The following is a 14,639-nucleotide window of genomic DNA, read 5'->3' as shown; positions in this document are numbered from 1 at the left end:
TACCAAGCTATACCCCTCTCCTTACTCTCACTGTGACCTGAACAGGAAGCCCCGTTTCCTCTGCCTGGCTTTCGGAGCACTCACCAGCTAGTCCCCAGTGTCCACTTGGGTAATGTACATGACATCGCTCCCACGCTCACGCTGTATGCTATGCCGGCCTCTCTTCCGTGCACTCTCAACACAGCCCACTTATCGCCCTCTATACATCCTCGCTATTACGTCTTTGACAAGTCCCGTCAAGCTATGCAGCTGGTGCTCAGCCAATATGCGTTCTGAAGGAGGGATATTGGCTCCTACCCTGGAATCCATCCTGGTTGATGTCACCAATGCTGGCTATAGAGACGCCAAAGGCAGAGCGACTGGGGCCATGAAGCAGGAGGGAAGGTTGATCAGGGAAGGACGTGCCCGCCTGGTTCATGAAGACGTAGACGGCGCCCCCCACCTCTTCTTTCCGTTCGAAGTAGTAGGGAGCACCCACCAGGAGATCCTGCCACCTGCACAGGGGACAAGTGAGAATGGACGTGTGAAGGTGGCCCCTGAGAGGCAATGGCAGATGTCATCCAATGAGCATGATTTTGCCAAAGGCCATGCAACTGAGCGAATGTCTGACCACGGTTCATAAGGAGGCCAGCGAGATCCACCAAACAGAAAACCCATGTCACAGAGATACCATGCAGGCAAAGATCATAGCCCACAAAGAAAGCCCCTACCCCATTGGCACCTTATGAATGAGAGGGATAGACAAGAAGCACAAGTGTCATGCAAATGACATGCAAATGACATGCAAATGCCCAGCTTCCCATAAGGTGTGATTTGAGACCTTAGAAACAGTGAACGCAAATATCTGAACCGAACGCAAAGCTTCTACTTCCCTGATCTAGCTTGAGCAAGCCTGCCAACCCCTCCTCCCACCTTCGCCCCTGGCCCCAGAGGATGCCACGTGTCCCTGGATTCTCACCCATCATTGTTCAGGTCTGCGAGGGCAATGGCACTGCCAAAATAAGCGCCCACCTGCGTGCCCTTCAGCACCTGCCTCCTCCGCAGGTCTCCACCTGACTCTTGTTTCAGCAAGAAGACAGCGCCCATATGTTGGTGCCGTGGGGCACCCGTCACAACAGTGATGTCCGTGGGATGCAGGATGGCACTGCCTACCTGCACCGTGTACCCTGGGATGGGGGGGAGGAGTGTTCAATCAAAGCCCTAGTAAATATGCTCCCTTCTATACTGAGCCTGTCCTTGTCCACCCTCTACTATTATCTGTGCCTCTAGGCCAAGTTGAGTAATTCAGTGGGCCACAGATCCAGTCAGAGTCTTCTTTGCACTCTGGGTTTTGAACTTCGGGATGGAACCGACTTTGCATCTGAAAGCTTAAACCAAGGGCAGAGTCTCGCATGCAGGCAGTGCTCAATAAATGTGTGCTGATTGAACTAAACGCCTCACGTCAGATCTGCACTGTGGTCTCACCCCCCAGCACACAGCAGGGGTAAAAGGGCCAGTGTGTTAGGGGGATCAAGGTGGTTTCTTTCTCCCATCCTGCAATAGGCCACCAGCACTGGGCTTACCAATATAGAGGTTTCCCTGGTCCTCTGAGCCCCTGTAGCTATATTCAGATAAATCCCAGTCCTTCCGCTGAATCATGTAGCTGTTTCCTGCAGAAAGGATTGGGGAAGAATCAGTCGCAGTCTTTTCTTCTACAAAACCCACCTCCCCAGAACAACAATAGCGTGTGTGAGCACTGCTCTGATAAATCACTTCCAGGTTTTTTGTTTGTTTGTTTGTTTGTTTTGCTTTGTTTTGTCTTATCTTATTCTCCAAGACAAGGTTTCCCTTTGTACCCCAGGCTGTCTTGGAACTCTAGACCAGGTTAGCCTTGAGTTCTCAGAGATCTGCTAGCCTCTGCTACCTGAAGCATAAGACTGAAGGTGTGTGTCACCATAGCCTGGCTGATAAATCACTTCCTCTTTAAGAATGCTTTTGATGAAAAAAAAAAAGAATGCTTTTGATGTAGGGGGTGAGTGGGTGGGACGGGGCTGGAGAGATGGCTCACTGGCTGCTGCTCTTCTAGGAGACCCAGGTTTGATTCCCAGTACCAACTGTAGCGCACAGTGGTCTGTAACTCCAGTTCCAGGGGATCAGACAGGCCCTGAGCTCGTGATCCTCAGGCCTCAGGTTCCCAGATGTTGGCGTGTAATGGTTTATGTGATTATAGGTATGGGTGTTTTGCCTGCACTTATGTCTGTGCACCACCTACACGCAGTGCCTGCAGAGGCCAGAAGAGGGTGTTGGGTTCCGTGGAATTAGAGTACAGACAGTTGGGAGCCACCTTGCGGGTGCTGAACCATCTATCTCTCCATCTCCTCTAAGCAAGGATCTTGAGACAATGAAATATTCTGTAACCTCCAAAGAACAGCCCTGTAAGTATTAACCAAGACACTACTTTTAGCTTATAATATATGAAAAGGGAATGTGGAAGGCCAGAACATTTCATTTCTGATCTGGTTTGCTTTTATGAAGATACCTGTAAATACTAAAATAAGGGGCTGGAGAGATGACTCAGTAGTTAAGAACACTGGCTACTCTTCCAGAGGACCCAGGTTCTGTTCCCAATAGCAGCTCACTACTGTCTGTAATCCAGTTCTAGGTGATCTGACACCTTTACACAGACACACATCCCAGCAAAACATCAATGCACAAATAAGTGTGGAAAAAGCCCTAAGACACTGTGAACCTTGGAAAAGGATTACTATATACCCCAGGCAGGATTATGGAATCCTCCTGCCTCAGGCTCCGAATAGCTGGGATCACAGGACAGTGCCACGGGGACTGGCCATTTTTGCTTTTGCTTCTGACAAATCCTAAGATTTTAGTGCTGCACCAGAAGCACGTCTGTGAAAGTTGCCAGAGGTTGAGCTGACATCAGACGGGTCGCAATCCAATCTAGGTTTCCTAATTTATTGTTGGCTTTCTCTAAGACAAAGTTTTTAATTAAGTAAAATAGGCATAAAATGCTTGTGCCACCTGAGGACTTTAGGAATGCTAAATATATATATTTATATATGTGTGTTATATAATATATAACATATTATATGTATTATATGTATTATATGTATTATGTGTAATGATTTTATATTATATGTATTTTTATATATTATATATTTTATATATAATTTCAGCACTTGGGAAACAGAGACAGGAGGATTGCCTTGAGTTTGAAAATAGCCTGGGCTACATAGAAAGTTCACAGTAACTGGGCGGTGGTAGTGCACAAAATCCCAGCACTTGGGAGGCAGAGGCAGGTAGATTTCTGAGTTCGTGGCCAGCCTGGTTTACAGAGTGAGTTCCAGGACAGCCAGGGCTACACAGAGAAACCCTGTCTCAAAAAAAAGAAAAAAAAAAGTTCACAGTATGATCTACCACCTCTCTCTCTCTCTCTCTCTCTCTCTCTCTCTCTCTCACACACACACACACACACACACACACACACACACACACACGAGTGTTTTTCAGATAATAGGTGTAGGAGCTACACATTCCCAGCATCCACACAAAAGGCCAGGAGCAGCATCACGTGTCTACAACCCTAGCTCTGCCATGGTAAGAACAGGTGAACCCATGGAGGTCACTGGCCAGCCACTCCTGATACATCAGTGACCTCCAAGTTTACCCAGAGACCCTGCTTCACAAAATAAGATGGAGAGCAACTGAGGAACTGATGCCAATCTCTGGCCTCTACGGATACATGCGCACATGTGTACGTACACAGAAGAGTTAAAAGACGGCACATGTAAAGCCACTTGCGCACAGTGGGTGCTCTGCTGGCGCACAGTGAGTGCTTTAACACTGCCGTTGGCCTAGGGCCCTGTCTCTTGTGACCCTGACCCTGGCCGGTCTGGACTGGCCGTGGCTTACTGACAGTGGTCTCTATTGCACCCGCTTCTCCCAGGTCCCTACCTTTCCAGTTGTAGGCACCGGGGGCACCAAAGTATACAGTGTTCTGGGTGAAGCCACCACTGGTGCCCAGCTGGCACATGCCGGTCTGCAGGTAGTCAGTGTTGCTGTTACACATCTCATTGTGGTATGTCTGCCAGTCGTCGCCAGGGTCGAGCTGGAGGTCATTGCCACGCACATAGCACTTGCCCACCATGCGCCGCTGGTCTTCTAGCCCAGACCACAGCACCTTGGTGTACCGATGGGCACAGACCTAGGGACCCACATACACACACATGGCATTAGCCAAGATCAGGGAACCCTGGCAAGCTATAGCTCTCACCCTGGGCACTGCCGGCTTTGTGAGTCAAGGGTCAAAGTCTAGCTTCCTTTTCTTTCCGCGGGTACGCTGAGACCTGTACCTCCCTAGCCATTATACTGGAATCAAGGGTCAGGAACAGATCTGGGGAAGCCAGAAGATGCATTTGAGAGCAGCTTAGAGATCTTGGGGAAAGGATTAAGAGGATGAGGGAATGTGGGACTCAGGCTACTGGGTCTAAAAGAAGCTATTTACAGAGAGATTAGGGAACTCCTTTCTCTTGTCCCCAGATAATCCTGCTACTTAATGAAAGGGTCATTTACAATTAGTAATAATATTAATAATAGTAATAATAATGGCATTAATAAGAGCAGTGAACACTTACTTGTTTGTTTGTTTGTTTGTTTGTTTTGAGACAGGGTTTCTCTGTATAATCCTGACAGACCTGGAACTCACTCTAGACCAGGCTGGCCTTGAACTCAGAGATCCCCCTGCCTCTGTGCCACTACCCGGCTCAGCTAACGGGGTGCTCTTGTTTATTCCCTTTTTCTGTTATATCCCAGCTTGTTAGTGTTGCCAGCAATTCACATGAACTTATCCTTAGGCACTGCTAAATTTCTGCTGCTTGGAACATAGTAGGTGCTAGCTAAATATTTATTGACTGAGTAAGGGTGGGCAAGGAGCTAATCCTAGAGTCTACAATCACTTAAACAAACTTCTAGACACACACCCACAAACAACAGGGGGTACAAAGGGGTGGTCTCATGAACTGATCGACACCTACAGCTTACAATAGTGTTCTCGGGACAAAAATCACAGCAGTGATGATTATAGAAGTGACAGTCACTCAGAGGTGGTGCAGAGAACTTTCTGGAGTGATATAAGAATGCTCTGTTTCACTGGTGTTATTGACACAGGCTTTTATCAATGGTCAGACCTCATAGAAGTTAAGATCCGCCCTTTTCACCGTATGTAAATTGTATATAAACCTAAGCAATGTCTGTCCAGGGCACAGAAATTGAGATCCCAAGGGCTGACACTGAAGAACTGTCAGTAGCAGAAGGTGACAATTGGCAGCAGGGAGTGGCACTCAAACCAGTGCCAGGGTGCTCCAGGGCCGTCAGGGCTGTGCCTCTTCCGGCAGCCAGCCTCCCAGGAAGGAGTGCCTGCCAGCGCCCAGCTGCCCGGGGCACTCTCTGCCCTTTCCCACGGGTGGTGAGCATCCATGCAGGTCACATAGGACCCATGCCATGCCCAGCCTCAGGAGAGTGGCAGACAACCCTCTCCCCAGAGTGCAGGGATCAGGGAACACACAGGCCTGTAAAGACACGAGGCCACAGAATCGGACATTTGCAAAGGCCCCGGCCATCACGGAGGATCCCTGACCACCTTTCACCATCCTCCCTGGCTCAGGGAAGATGATGTCATGTCTTCACTTACCAGGACTCTACCTGCAGGGCCCTGGCTGGCCACAGTCACTCCAAGCCACATGTCCTCGATAATGTGATGGTCAGGGTCACCTGCAAGAATGGGAGGGGTCACGAGCTCGGGTCCCTCCCTCCATACCCCATCATCCAAAGCCTCCTGTGCGTAGCAGCTCTACTCCTCTGTCCTGTCTGTCATTGTGCTGAGCTCACACTGTATGACTTTCCCTTTTCTCCTGCTCCTCTTCCCAGATGGGCAGGGGACAAATCAGCTTTGCTTTTTGTTTTGTTTTTGAACCAGGGTCTCCGTTTTACACCACAAGCTATTCTGGAACACTCACTATGTAGCCCAGGCTAGCCTTGATCTCGCCGTCTTTTGGCCTTAGCTTCAAATGTTGCCTCGCTAACAAGCTAGCCTCGTAACTCCTCTTTGGGCTCCCTCTGTCAGGCTCCTGGCTTAGCTCTGTCCCCAGGTTCTTCTCACTTTTCTCTGAAATGTCCATCCGTTCACAGTCGTTCTTGAGGGCAGTGAGGGGACACAGGTACACAGCACCAGTCCGGTTGGTATAGCCATCATCCACAGCGAGGTCTCGGGGAGCACCGGCCAGAAGGCTGGAAAAGGAAGGCAGGTGGATCAGCCTCCCTCCGGTCAGCTTGCAAATCAGCAATCTCTGGGCATAGACTCCATACCACGTTCTGGGGATAGGACATCGATAAGCCTTGTCTCTGTCTTGCAGGAGAGCCTACCACAGAGGAAGGCGGGCCAGGAAACACACGCTCGGTAAGGATCTCACGGGGAAAGCATGGAGGTCTGGTACACAAGGTGCCCTGGCCTCAGTGTAAGGACAATGGCCAGGGGTCACCCAATGAAAAAGAGGGGGAAGGGCACCAGGGACAAGGGTACGATATGTACAAGGGCCAGGAAGTATGAGCAAGCCAGTGATTCAGGCACCAGCCCTCTGGACAACCGGAACCCAGGAAGAACATTGGGGGAGGCATATAAGCCAGGACAAAGGCCTTAAAGGAACCACAGAGGGACCCCAGGCAAGGCAGTGACAAGATCAGATCTGTTGTTTGTTTGTTTTTCTTTATTTCATTTTCTTTTTGAGCAGGGTCTTGTGTAGCCCAGGCTGGGTTACCCCCTATTCAACCAAAGATGGCAACCTCGGACTTCTGACCCTCCTGTCTCCACCTCTCACGTGCTGGATTTTCAGGTATGTACTGCCGTGCCCAGTTTTATGTAGTGCTAGGAACTCTATCTGGAGCTTGCAGAATAAGCACTAGATAAGCAATTCCGCCAGATGAGGTCCATTCCCAGCCCCGGGTCTGGGTTTCTGAAGGAATCCTTTGGCCTCAGAAGTAAAGGTAGCTGTGAAGGGATGGCAGTTATGGGTTCAAGGGCTGCAGGCATCAGAGAAGGCAGAAGAGAGCATCTGTGTAAGGATGTGTGGGTTGTTGGAAGCCTGGATCTCTCCTCTTGAAACTGTCAAGCACACAGCTCTGGGAGGCACAGATTTCCAGGTGAGCTGAGTGACGCCCCCACTTGCCCCACCCCTACCCCGAGACAGGCACAGCGGTATGGGGCGGGGCTGGATACCAGTGTGGCTCAAGAACTGAGTTCCAGCGATGGGAGTGGACAAGAACTATCTGTCCTCTTGTCCTCAGAATCCACTTTTAGGGACACCAAGAAATTCCCACAAGGGGGCTAGGACCCTGGAGCCCCATCCCACACCTAAAGGGTGACTTAGGCAGGGTAGCCGGGATCAGTCCTGAAATCCTATCTCAGACAATCCCTGGGTATTTATAAAAGAAAATCTCCAACTACCACAGGCTATGTGAATGGTATCTGGGGCAGTCCAGCTTCAGAACCAAATTTTTTCTTGTATCTTCTCCCTATCAATATTCTTCGTAGACCATGGCCTCGGCCACCTTCCTGCCGACTCAGCTTTCTGGGTAGCAGCACTTCCCAGGTGTCCCTCTGTTTAGCCCAGCAACACTGTGGCCCCGAGGCTCCCAGGACTCCAGGCCCCTGGCCAGTCTGGAATCGCTGAGGAAGGGCTGTACCTACTGCCCTGCTTTGGACCTGGGAGTCAGACCTGCAGGGAGTAGGCAGGGCAGGGCCCAGGCATGCTGGGGCTTGGGGTGCCTCCACCTACGAGGAGTCAGGAATGCACTGCCTGGAGGTACTAGGAAGTGGGTGGACCTGTATCCCACAGAGGCAGCTCAGTCATCACCTCAGAGGCTCCAGCTCAAGGGCAGGGACAAAGCTTCCCCAAACAGAGCACCCTAAGGAGGGGTAAGGGAAGACATATAACAGCCAGACCATTAGCCAACTTCTTCTTCTTCTTCTTCTTTTTTTTTTTTTTTTTTTTTTTGGACACAGGGTTTCTCTGTGTAGCCCTGGCTGTCCTGGAACTCACTCTGTAGACCAGGCTGCCCTCGAACTCAGAAATCCTCCTGCCTCTGCCTCCCAAGTGCTGGGATTAAAGGAGTGTGCCGCCACTGCCTGGCTTAGCAACCAACTTCTGTTCAGGCTAGGGGCCGAAGGGGGGGGGCGGGGGGGTACCTGACTGACTACCCTGGCTCACCACAGGTACACACCCACCTCCTGGCATGCTTGACAAAGGAGAGAAGAAAGGGCCTGTGGGAAAGAAAGCTAGGGCCCTGCTTCTAGAGTGATCTCCTTTCCCTGTGAGTCTTGAGTGTCTTATCCATAAAACGGGAATGCCAGATGAACTCTCTGTTCCAGGATTTGGGGGGAAACAACTGCGTTCCTGCATAAGGACTCTCTGAGGCAGCGGTGGGCACACGGACACTGTTGCTCTGGATTTCTGTGAACCAGCACTGCCCTGAGCTCAACTCCACACTCTCCAGGGACCCAGGAATTCCAATACTGCAGGTTAGGGAACCTGACACACCAAGAAAAGGACAGACTACTTCATTGTTTGGAAGGAAGGAGGGCTGAACAGAAGCAGCGCTTCCACATCCTGAGGATAGCAGGCAGTCACTGGGGGAGGGGAGGGATAGGCCGGTGCTGGAAGAAGCATAGAGTTGGCTGGAGGGAAGGATCTCCAACGGTGAACCTGTAGGCTTCAGTGGATGAAAGGCCTGGGGGTGGGGGCATACAATGTAATGGGTGCACCACCATCATGGCTGCCAACCGTCCTACCTGATTTGTCTAGCAGGTGTCTGAGGAACAGGGTCTCCATGCCTCCTAAATCTGTTTCCGCCAGGAGGGAACTGAAAGCGACCCTTCCTCTTAGCCACCTGAGGTATGGAACAGGCAGAGCAAAGCACAAACCATGCCTGGATTAGAATAAGACTCCATGCAGTCTTCGAATTCCTGTTCTTGTGCTGTGCCAGTCTTGTACCCACTGGTGGGGATGGGGGAGGGGCCGATTCCCTAATCCCTGGGCTCCTCCCTCCCGGAGAGATTCCAACGGGAGCTCCCCCACACCCTCTGGAGTATTTTTAGCTCCGACTTGGCCCACTCAGAGGCCCTTTAAGGCCCTCTGGCTCCCAGCCCAGCCGGGATGCAGTGGTCTACAGCCAGAGGCCTGCACTCGCATGGAGGAAGGGGCTTCAGAGGGTAGGGTCCACATTCCTCCTGCCAAAGCCAGGAAGATCAGGGTCAGGGAATCCCTAGACTGGAGCAAACCTTCACGGTATGTAAATTAAAATGTAAAGTACTACGTACTGATATTGGGTCCAGATCAAAACAACAAAAAGATAATCTAAAAAACAGACCTCCTCCAGACCATCACTAAACCTACCTCCTAGCCACAGTCAGAGTGGGCAAAATGGAGATGCTTAGACAGAGCTCCTGGGAGATAGAACCGCCCTCTCCTGGAGTCAGGGCAGGGGACGGGGCCAGCGAGCACCCCAGGAAGAAGTGGATGGGTGAAATGGAAGACCAAGAGCTCTCAACAGCCTCCTGCTCACCCTTTCATTTGACTCTGACTAGAAAGCCCCTCCTGGCCTCTGGGGAGCCCCTGAGTTCCAAGCGTAAGGAGTGGGGCTCTTCACGCAGCCCAGCCCTCTACACCGCCGTTCCTCCCAAGCAGTTCAAAACGAATAGAATAACTGCACAGAAAATGCCACAATCTGAGAAGGCCAGAGAATGGGACCCAAGAGAACTCAGGGGCACCAGGCTGGCTCACCCCAAGAGGAAGAGGCCCTCGGGATTCTGGGAGTGTGGTGGCGCTCAAAGAAAGTCTACTGATTCAACTTCCTCTCAGGGAGGAGTGGGGTGGCGCCCATGGGGAGATCTGGGGAAGCCTCCAGAGACTTCTTTGGGGTCTTGGGTTACTGTTCACCTCTGATGCAGGCGTGGGAGCAGGACGTGAGGCAAGGCAAAGGCTGCTTCAGCCTGAGTAGGAGGGAAGTCTGTGGATGCCAGCTCTCTGCCAGGCTGCCTGATTTAGCCACCTCCCCAGAGGCTCTCCTATGGCGGCTGAAACTGCTGCCCTCGCTGCCCTCCCCCTCCCTCCTCACACTGCCCACCCAGTCCCCTCTCCCCTGGTGACTCAGCCCTAGAACCAGAGCAAGGAGAGAAAGAGAAAGATGGAAAGAGCAGTGTTTTGGCAGGACCTTAGGTGGAAAGGGATAAAGCGATTTTCTCATGTCTCCCCTTTCCCTGGCTTTTTAGTAGGTATTCCATACTTGACCCTTTGAATTGTCTAACCTCAGTCCCTTTATCGCAATGGACAGGGTCTTACTATGCAGCCTGGACTTTCAGCAAGCTGCCAACCCTCCTGCCTTCCTCTCTTGAGTTGTAGCTTATCCCCCTGGATGCCAATCCCTCTTTGCTGCTTCTTTTTGGACAAGATCAGTCCTCCTCTACCTCTTTTCCATCTTAATGTCCTTTGGCTTGGAATGGTCACTGAAGAAAGCCAGCAGATAAGGATAAACCACATTCAGGCCTTGTGCCCACAGCCACAGCTGCTGTGCCATTTCTACTGGCACGAGCCATGAAGGCTGCCAGGAACCCGCCCTGCCCTGCCCTGCCCGGGGAGGTGTTTCAAGAGAGCACAGCAGGTGAGCCAGGCTCCTGCCTACCTCAGGCATGACCTCATTTCCAGGAGCCACGGTTTCCCAGACACCCTCACTTCCAATGGTGAAAGGGAGGGGAGCCCAGAGGAATCTCCACATCCGCCAATGGGGTCAGGCCAGATCGAGAGGGAATAATGGAGCAGGTGCAGAGAGGGTCAGCTACCACCTCCCAAATGAGCAGCTCTTCTCCCTCTAAGGGGGCTTATGTAACGATAGTGAACCAGACAGGAGGGCACAGGCTTTTAACCGTAGCTTGGGAGCCAGAGGAAGGCAGATAGATCTTTTTGAGTTCAAGGTCAGCCTGGTCTACAAATCGAGTTCTAGGACAGCCAGAGCTATATAAGAGACCATGTCTCAGATAGACAGACAGACAGACAGACAGACAGACAGATAGATAGATAGAGGTAAAGAGATAGACAGACAGACAGGCTGGCCAGAAGTGAGTGGGTCTATCCATTGGGGGGGGGGGTTTGCCTTTTTTGTTTTGGGTGTGGCTTTGGCTTGTCTGTTTGTTTGTTCAATACAGGGTTTCTCTCTGCTTGTTCTGGAGCTCACTCTGTAGACCAGGCTGACCTCAAAGTCACGAAGATCCACCTGCCTCTGCCTCCGCAATGCTGGAATTAACGTCATACCCTACCACCACCTAGCTGCCCCAATATCTGATAAGATATTGAGTTCTGTGAATCTAGGTTCTGGGTGGGCTACCCCAGGATAGAGAGATAGTCTATCTTGGATTTTTAACCACTTCTGGGCCTAAAGCTTTGGAACATCAAAGCTATGCTTTCCCCTCCCTGATCTCCCAGGAACTATGTAGAGCCCCATGATTGTCATACTCTCTCAGGGCTCTCTGAACAGCTAGCAGACCCCAAAGGAAGGGCCGTGAGCCACCCCACTCTCCCAAGGACACTTTGAGACTGACAGAATCTGAGGCTGCAGTTTGACGTATTAGTTCCCTAGACCACTTGGGCAGCTGTCTGCAGCTGGCTACACAGCTGGCTCTAGTGAATCCCAGCTGCTTCTCCCTAAAGGACGGAGGACTGAACTCTGTAAGATGAAGACAGAGCCAAGACACAGAAGCAGCTCTGGGCAAGACAGAGAAGACCCATCTGGCCAGAAGCACCTGCCCTCAGAGGTCAGCAAGTTTCGGCATTCTATGCAGCTCCCTGGGGAGGAAAGCAAAGGTCTTTTACATGGCCGGCTTGGGTAGAAATCATAGGTGAAAGAAGTACTCCTTCATCTAGCCTCAGCCCCAGAGCCTTCTGGTATCCACTGGAGGATTGGACACGCCAGAACCATTCTAGACACACTATCACACTAAAGTATTACCAACTCTGAGAAGATGTGTTCTCCAGAGCTGGGGAAACTAAGGCTCAGGTGTTAGAGCAGAGCTAAGACGCGGCCGCGGCATCGAACACTCATCTTTTCTCTCCACAATGCCAAGGCGCCTCTCACAGGCCAGCAGAAATAAGAGGGAACACCCAGATCCAGGTGCAACCTCATCCAGGGGGAAACTGGCCCCTGAGAGGGTACTATCACCCTCAAGGTCACAGAACGAAGCAGAAGGTGTTGCTGAATCTCTTCTATTGTGTTAGTTCCAGCCATGTTCATACAACATCAGAATTTCCAAAACCTCTGGACTGGCCTGGGGGGGAGGCAACGGCGCTGCTGTAGCAACTATCTATTATCAGAGGGCCTTGGAAAGGTAGAAGGTTAGATCTGCCTGGCCAGGGAAGGAAGGGTGTGGTGGATCCACCTTTTTCTACAGGGGCCAGGTAGGGTAAAGACGAAGTCCAGGTGGGCAGTACGGACAGGGGCTGGGCCAGCAGGGCAGAGGCAAAGCCTGAAGTTGCGTTGGACTTTGACCATTCCAAACTTCCTCAAGTTCCTACAGGCCCCAGTCAGAGCAGGGAGAGGTTTCAACACTTTTACCTTGACTGTGTCTTCCGATTTAGTAACAATCAGAGAGGCCAGGTCGGAGTAAATGCCTGGTGGGCCACCCAGCTCAGAAAGGTAGGAGGGGCTTATATGATTGATCATCACTGTCCCTCCCTGGGCAGTTTTGCCCCCTAAGGCCACCCTCTTCCCTCAGCTAGCCAGCTTCAGCACACAGAAGAAACCTCAGACACCTAGACACGACCCGTTGGGCATGAGTTTTCCTAGGGAGGGGCAGGTGACTGGATGCGATCTCCTCCCCGCCTCCACTCTGCTGGGCTCTTCCCACTTCTTGCAGCTGTTGCAAAGAGGAGCAGAAGAAAAGAGAAAACCCCATTTCCCTCTTCAAACCAAAACAAACACACTCAGGGCTGCTGATTCAACATGAATCTGTGGAATGCAGGGAGATGTCTGGTGGGAGTACCCCCACTGCTTCCGGGTGGGCTCTGGCCTAGGAGGCTTAAGACAGCGCCTCCTCTGTCTTCTACTGTCCGTTCCTCTAGGGGTCAGAGGGAGCCTTTGGACAGCTCCTAATGCCTGGCTTCTTCACCTCTCTCTGCAATACCAAGCCCTTGAGAAGTGTGGTCCAGCCTGGTTCTGCAGAGGGCGTGGCTGCTCTGGCTGCAGGCTAAATGAGAGGGCTAATAGGAGCTTGAACGCCGCGTATATTTTCAAGTTCTCTGCAGGAGGAGGGGAAAGGCGATGTAACGCACAGAGTTCTCCTAGCCCGGGAAAGAAGCTAATGTTAGGTACTGGATTCTCAGGGCGCTGGGCAACAAAGACCCTACTTCCGAAGATGTCTGAAGCGTGAAGCGGCCGCGTCTAGACAGGTTCTAGCCAGGTCAGCACTTGCCATGATTACTACCCCCACCCCCACCCCCTATCCTCCACTTGCCGCCAAGCCCCACAACCGGAGGGCTGCCGTCGTACCCGCCCTCTTAATCCTGCCTCACAAGGAAAGGCCAGCAGCAGCAGGCCTGGTAGTCAGCGGGCCCAGGGCTCCAGTTTAGCTTAGGTCAGGTATCCGCGCACATACCCCTCTCTCTGCACCCCACCTCACCGCCGCCAGGCTGACTTACAGGTAGCGCTGCTGTCGCTCAGTCTGCCGATGGAGGGCGACCGAGTAGCCGAAGAGGCTACCGGGGTTCACCGCCTCCTTCACCACCAGGAATCGGGTGTCCAGGTTGAAGGCGAAGGAGACCCGGCTGCTAGCTGCCACCATCAAGGCCAGGGCGCGGAGCATCCAGCCAGGGGCGCGGGGCGCGCGGCCTCCGCCGGGGCCCATGGCTGCCGGCCGGGCCGAACCGGGCCGGGAGAAATCGCTAGAAGGCTCAGCACCGGGAGTGATGAACGGTTCACCTGCTCCAGGCGCCGCCAGAGGACACCCGAGCCTGCAGAGCCGCTGCACCGGGAGTCGGGCAATTTTTTTGCCCTAGTCCGGGTCACTTTCAGGTCTGCTCCGGGTGCTTCTCCAATCCGTTTTCCAGATCCGTGGATCTACTCTCACGTTGGTCCGGTGGACCGGTCACCGTTCCGGGCTCCGGACACCCCGCACCCTAGATGGTCCCGGCCGCGCCCCCTTGGAGGTGTTAGCTCTTTGGGTCTCAGCTAGGTGGAGGATCTAGACAGGCAAGCCCTCGATCGCCAGGAGGGCAGGAGGGAGGGATCCTCCCCGGCGCGCGCCCCGCCTCCCCACCGCCCAGCCCCGCACCTCCCCACCTTGCGCGCCCAGTCCGGGCTCCGCTTTCCTTCCGGGGAAAGAGAAAAGGTCCCCGCTCTGCCGCCGCCTCTTAAAGGGGCAGCGCCGCCCCTCCCTCTCCATCATTCCTATGGCGACTCCGCCCTCTCTCTCAGACACCTGTCGGGAACCCTTAAAGCCTGGATTTCCCCTTCCAACCGAGAGCTTCTTCCCAGGAGCGTTGCCTTTGGTACGAGACGGATTGGACGGGCGGGGCCAGAGGTGGGATCTGCCTGGCGCTTCGCGG

General features: G+C 52.7%; 1 protein-coding gene across 1 annotated transcript in view; it reads right to left on the bottom strand.

The window, feature by feature from the left end:
- Positions 1–14,299, bottom strand: part of Itga3 (integrin subunit alpha 3) — a 30,635-nt gene extending 16,336 nt beyond the window's left edge. Inside the window, exons 1-7 of the mRNA XM_052195441.1 lie at positions 13,734–14,299; positions 6,155–6,282; positions 5,687–5,766; positions 3,952–4,201; positions 1,563–1,649; positions 959–1,166; positions 298–494 (exon numbers count right to left, since the gene is read on the bottom strand). Of these exons, the coding sequence (XP_052051401.1) occupies positions 298–494; positions 959–1,166; positions 1,563–1,649; positions 3,952–4,201; positions 5,687–5,766; positions 6,155–6,282; positions 13,734–13,939 (1,156 nt within the window). The 5' untranslated portion in view covers positions 13,940–14,299. The remainder of the gene's footprint in view (positions 1–297; positions 495–958; positions 1,167–1,562; positions 1,650–3,951; positions 4,202–5,686; positions 5,767–6,154; positions 6,283–13,733) is intronic.
- Between the last annotated feature and the right edge of the window lie 340 nt (positions 14,300–14,639).

This window comes from Apodemus sylvaticus, chromosome 10, assembly GCF_947179515.1.
Source record: "Apodemus sylvaticus chromosome 10, mApoSyl1.1, whole genome shotgun sequence".
Classification (NCBI taxonomy): Eukaryota; Metazoa; Chordata; class Mammalia; order Rodentia; family Muridae; genus Apodemus; species Apodemus sylvaticus.
This window is presented reverse-complemented; position numbering and strand designations above follow the sequence as displayed.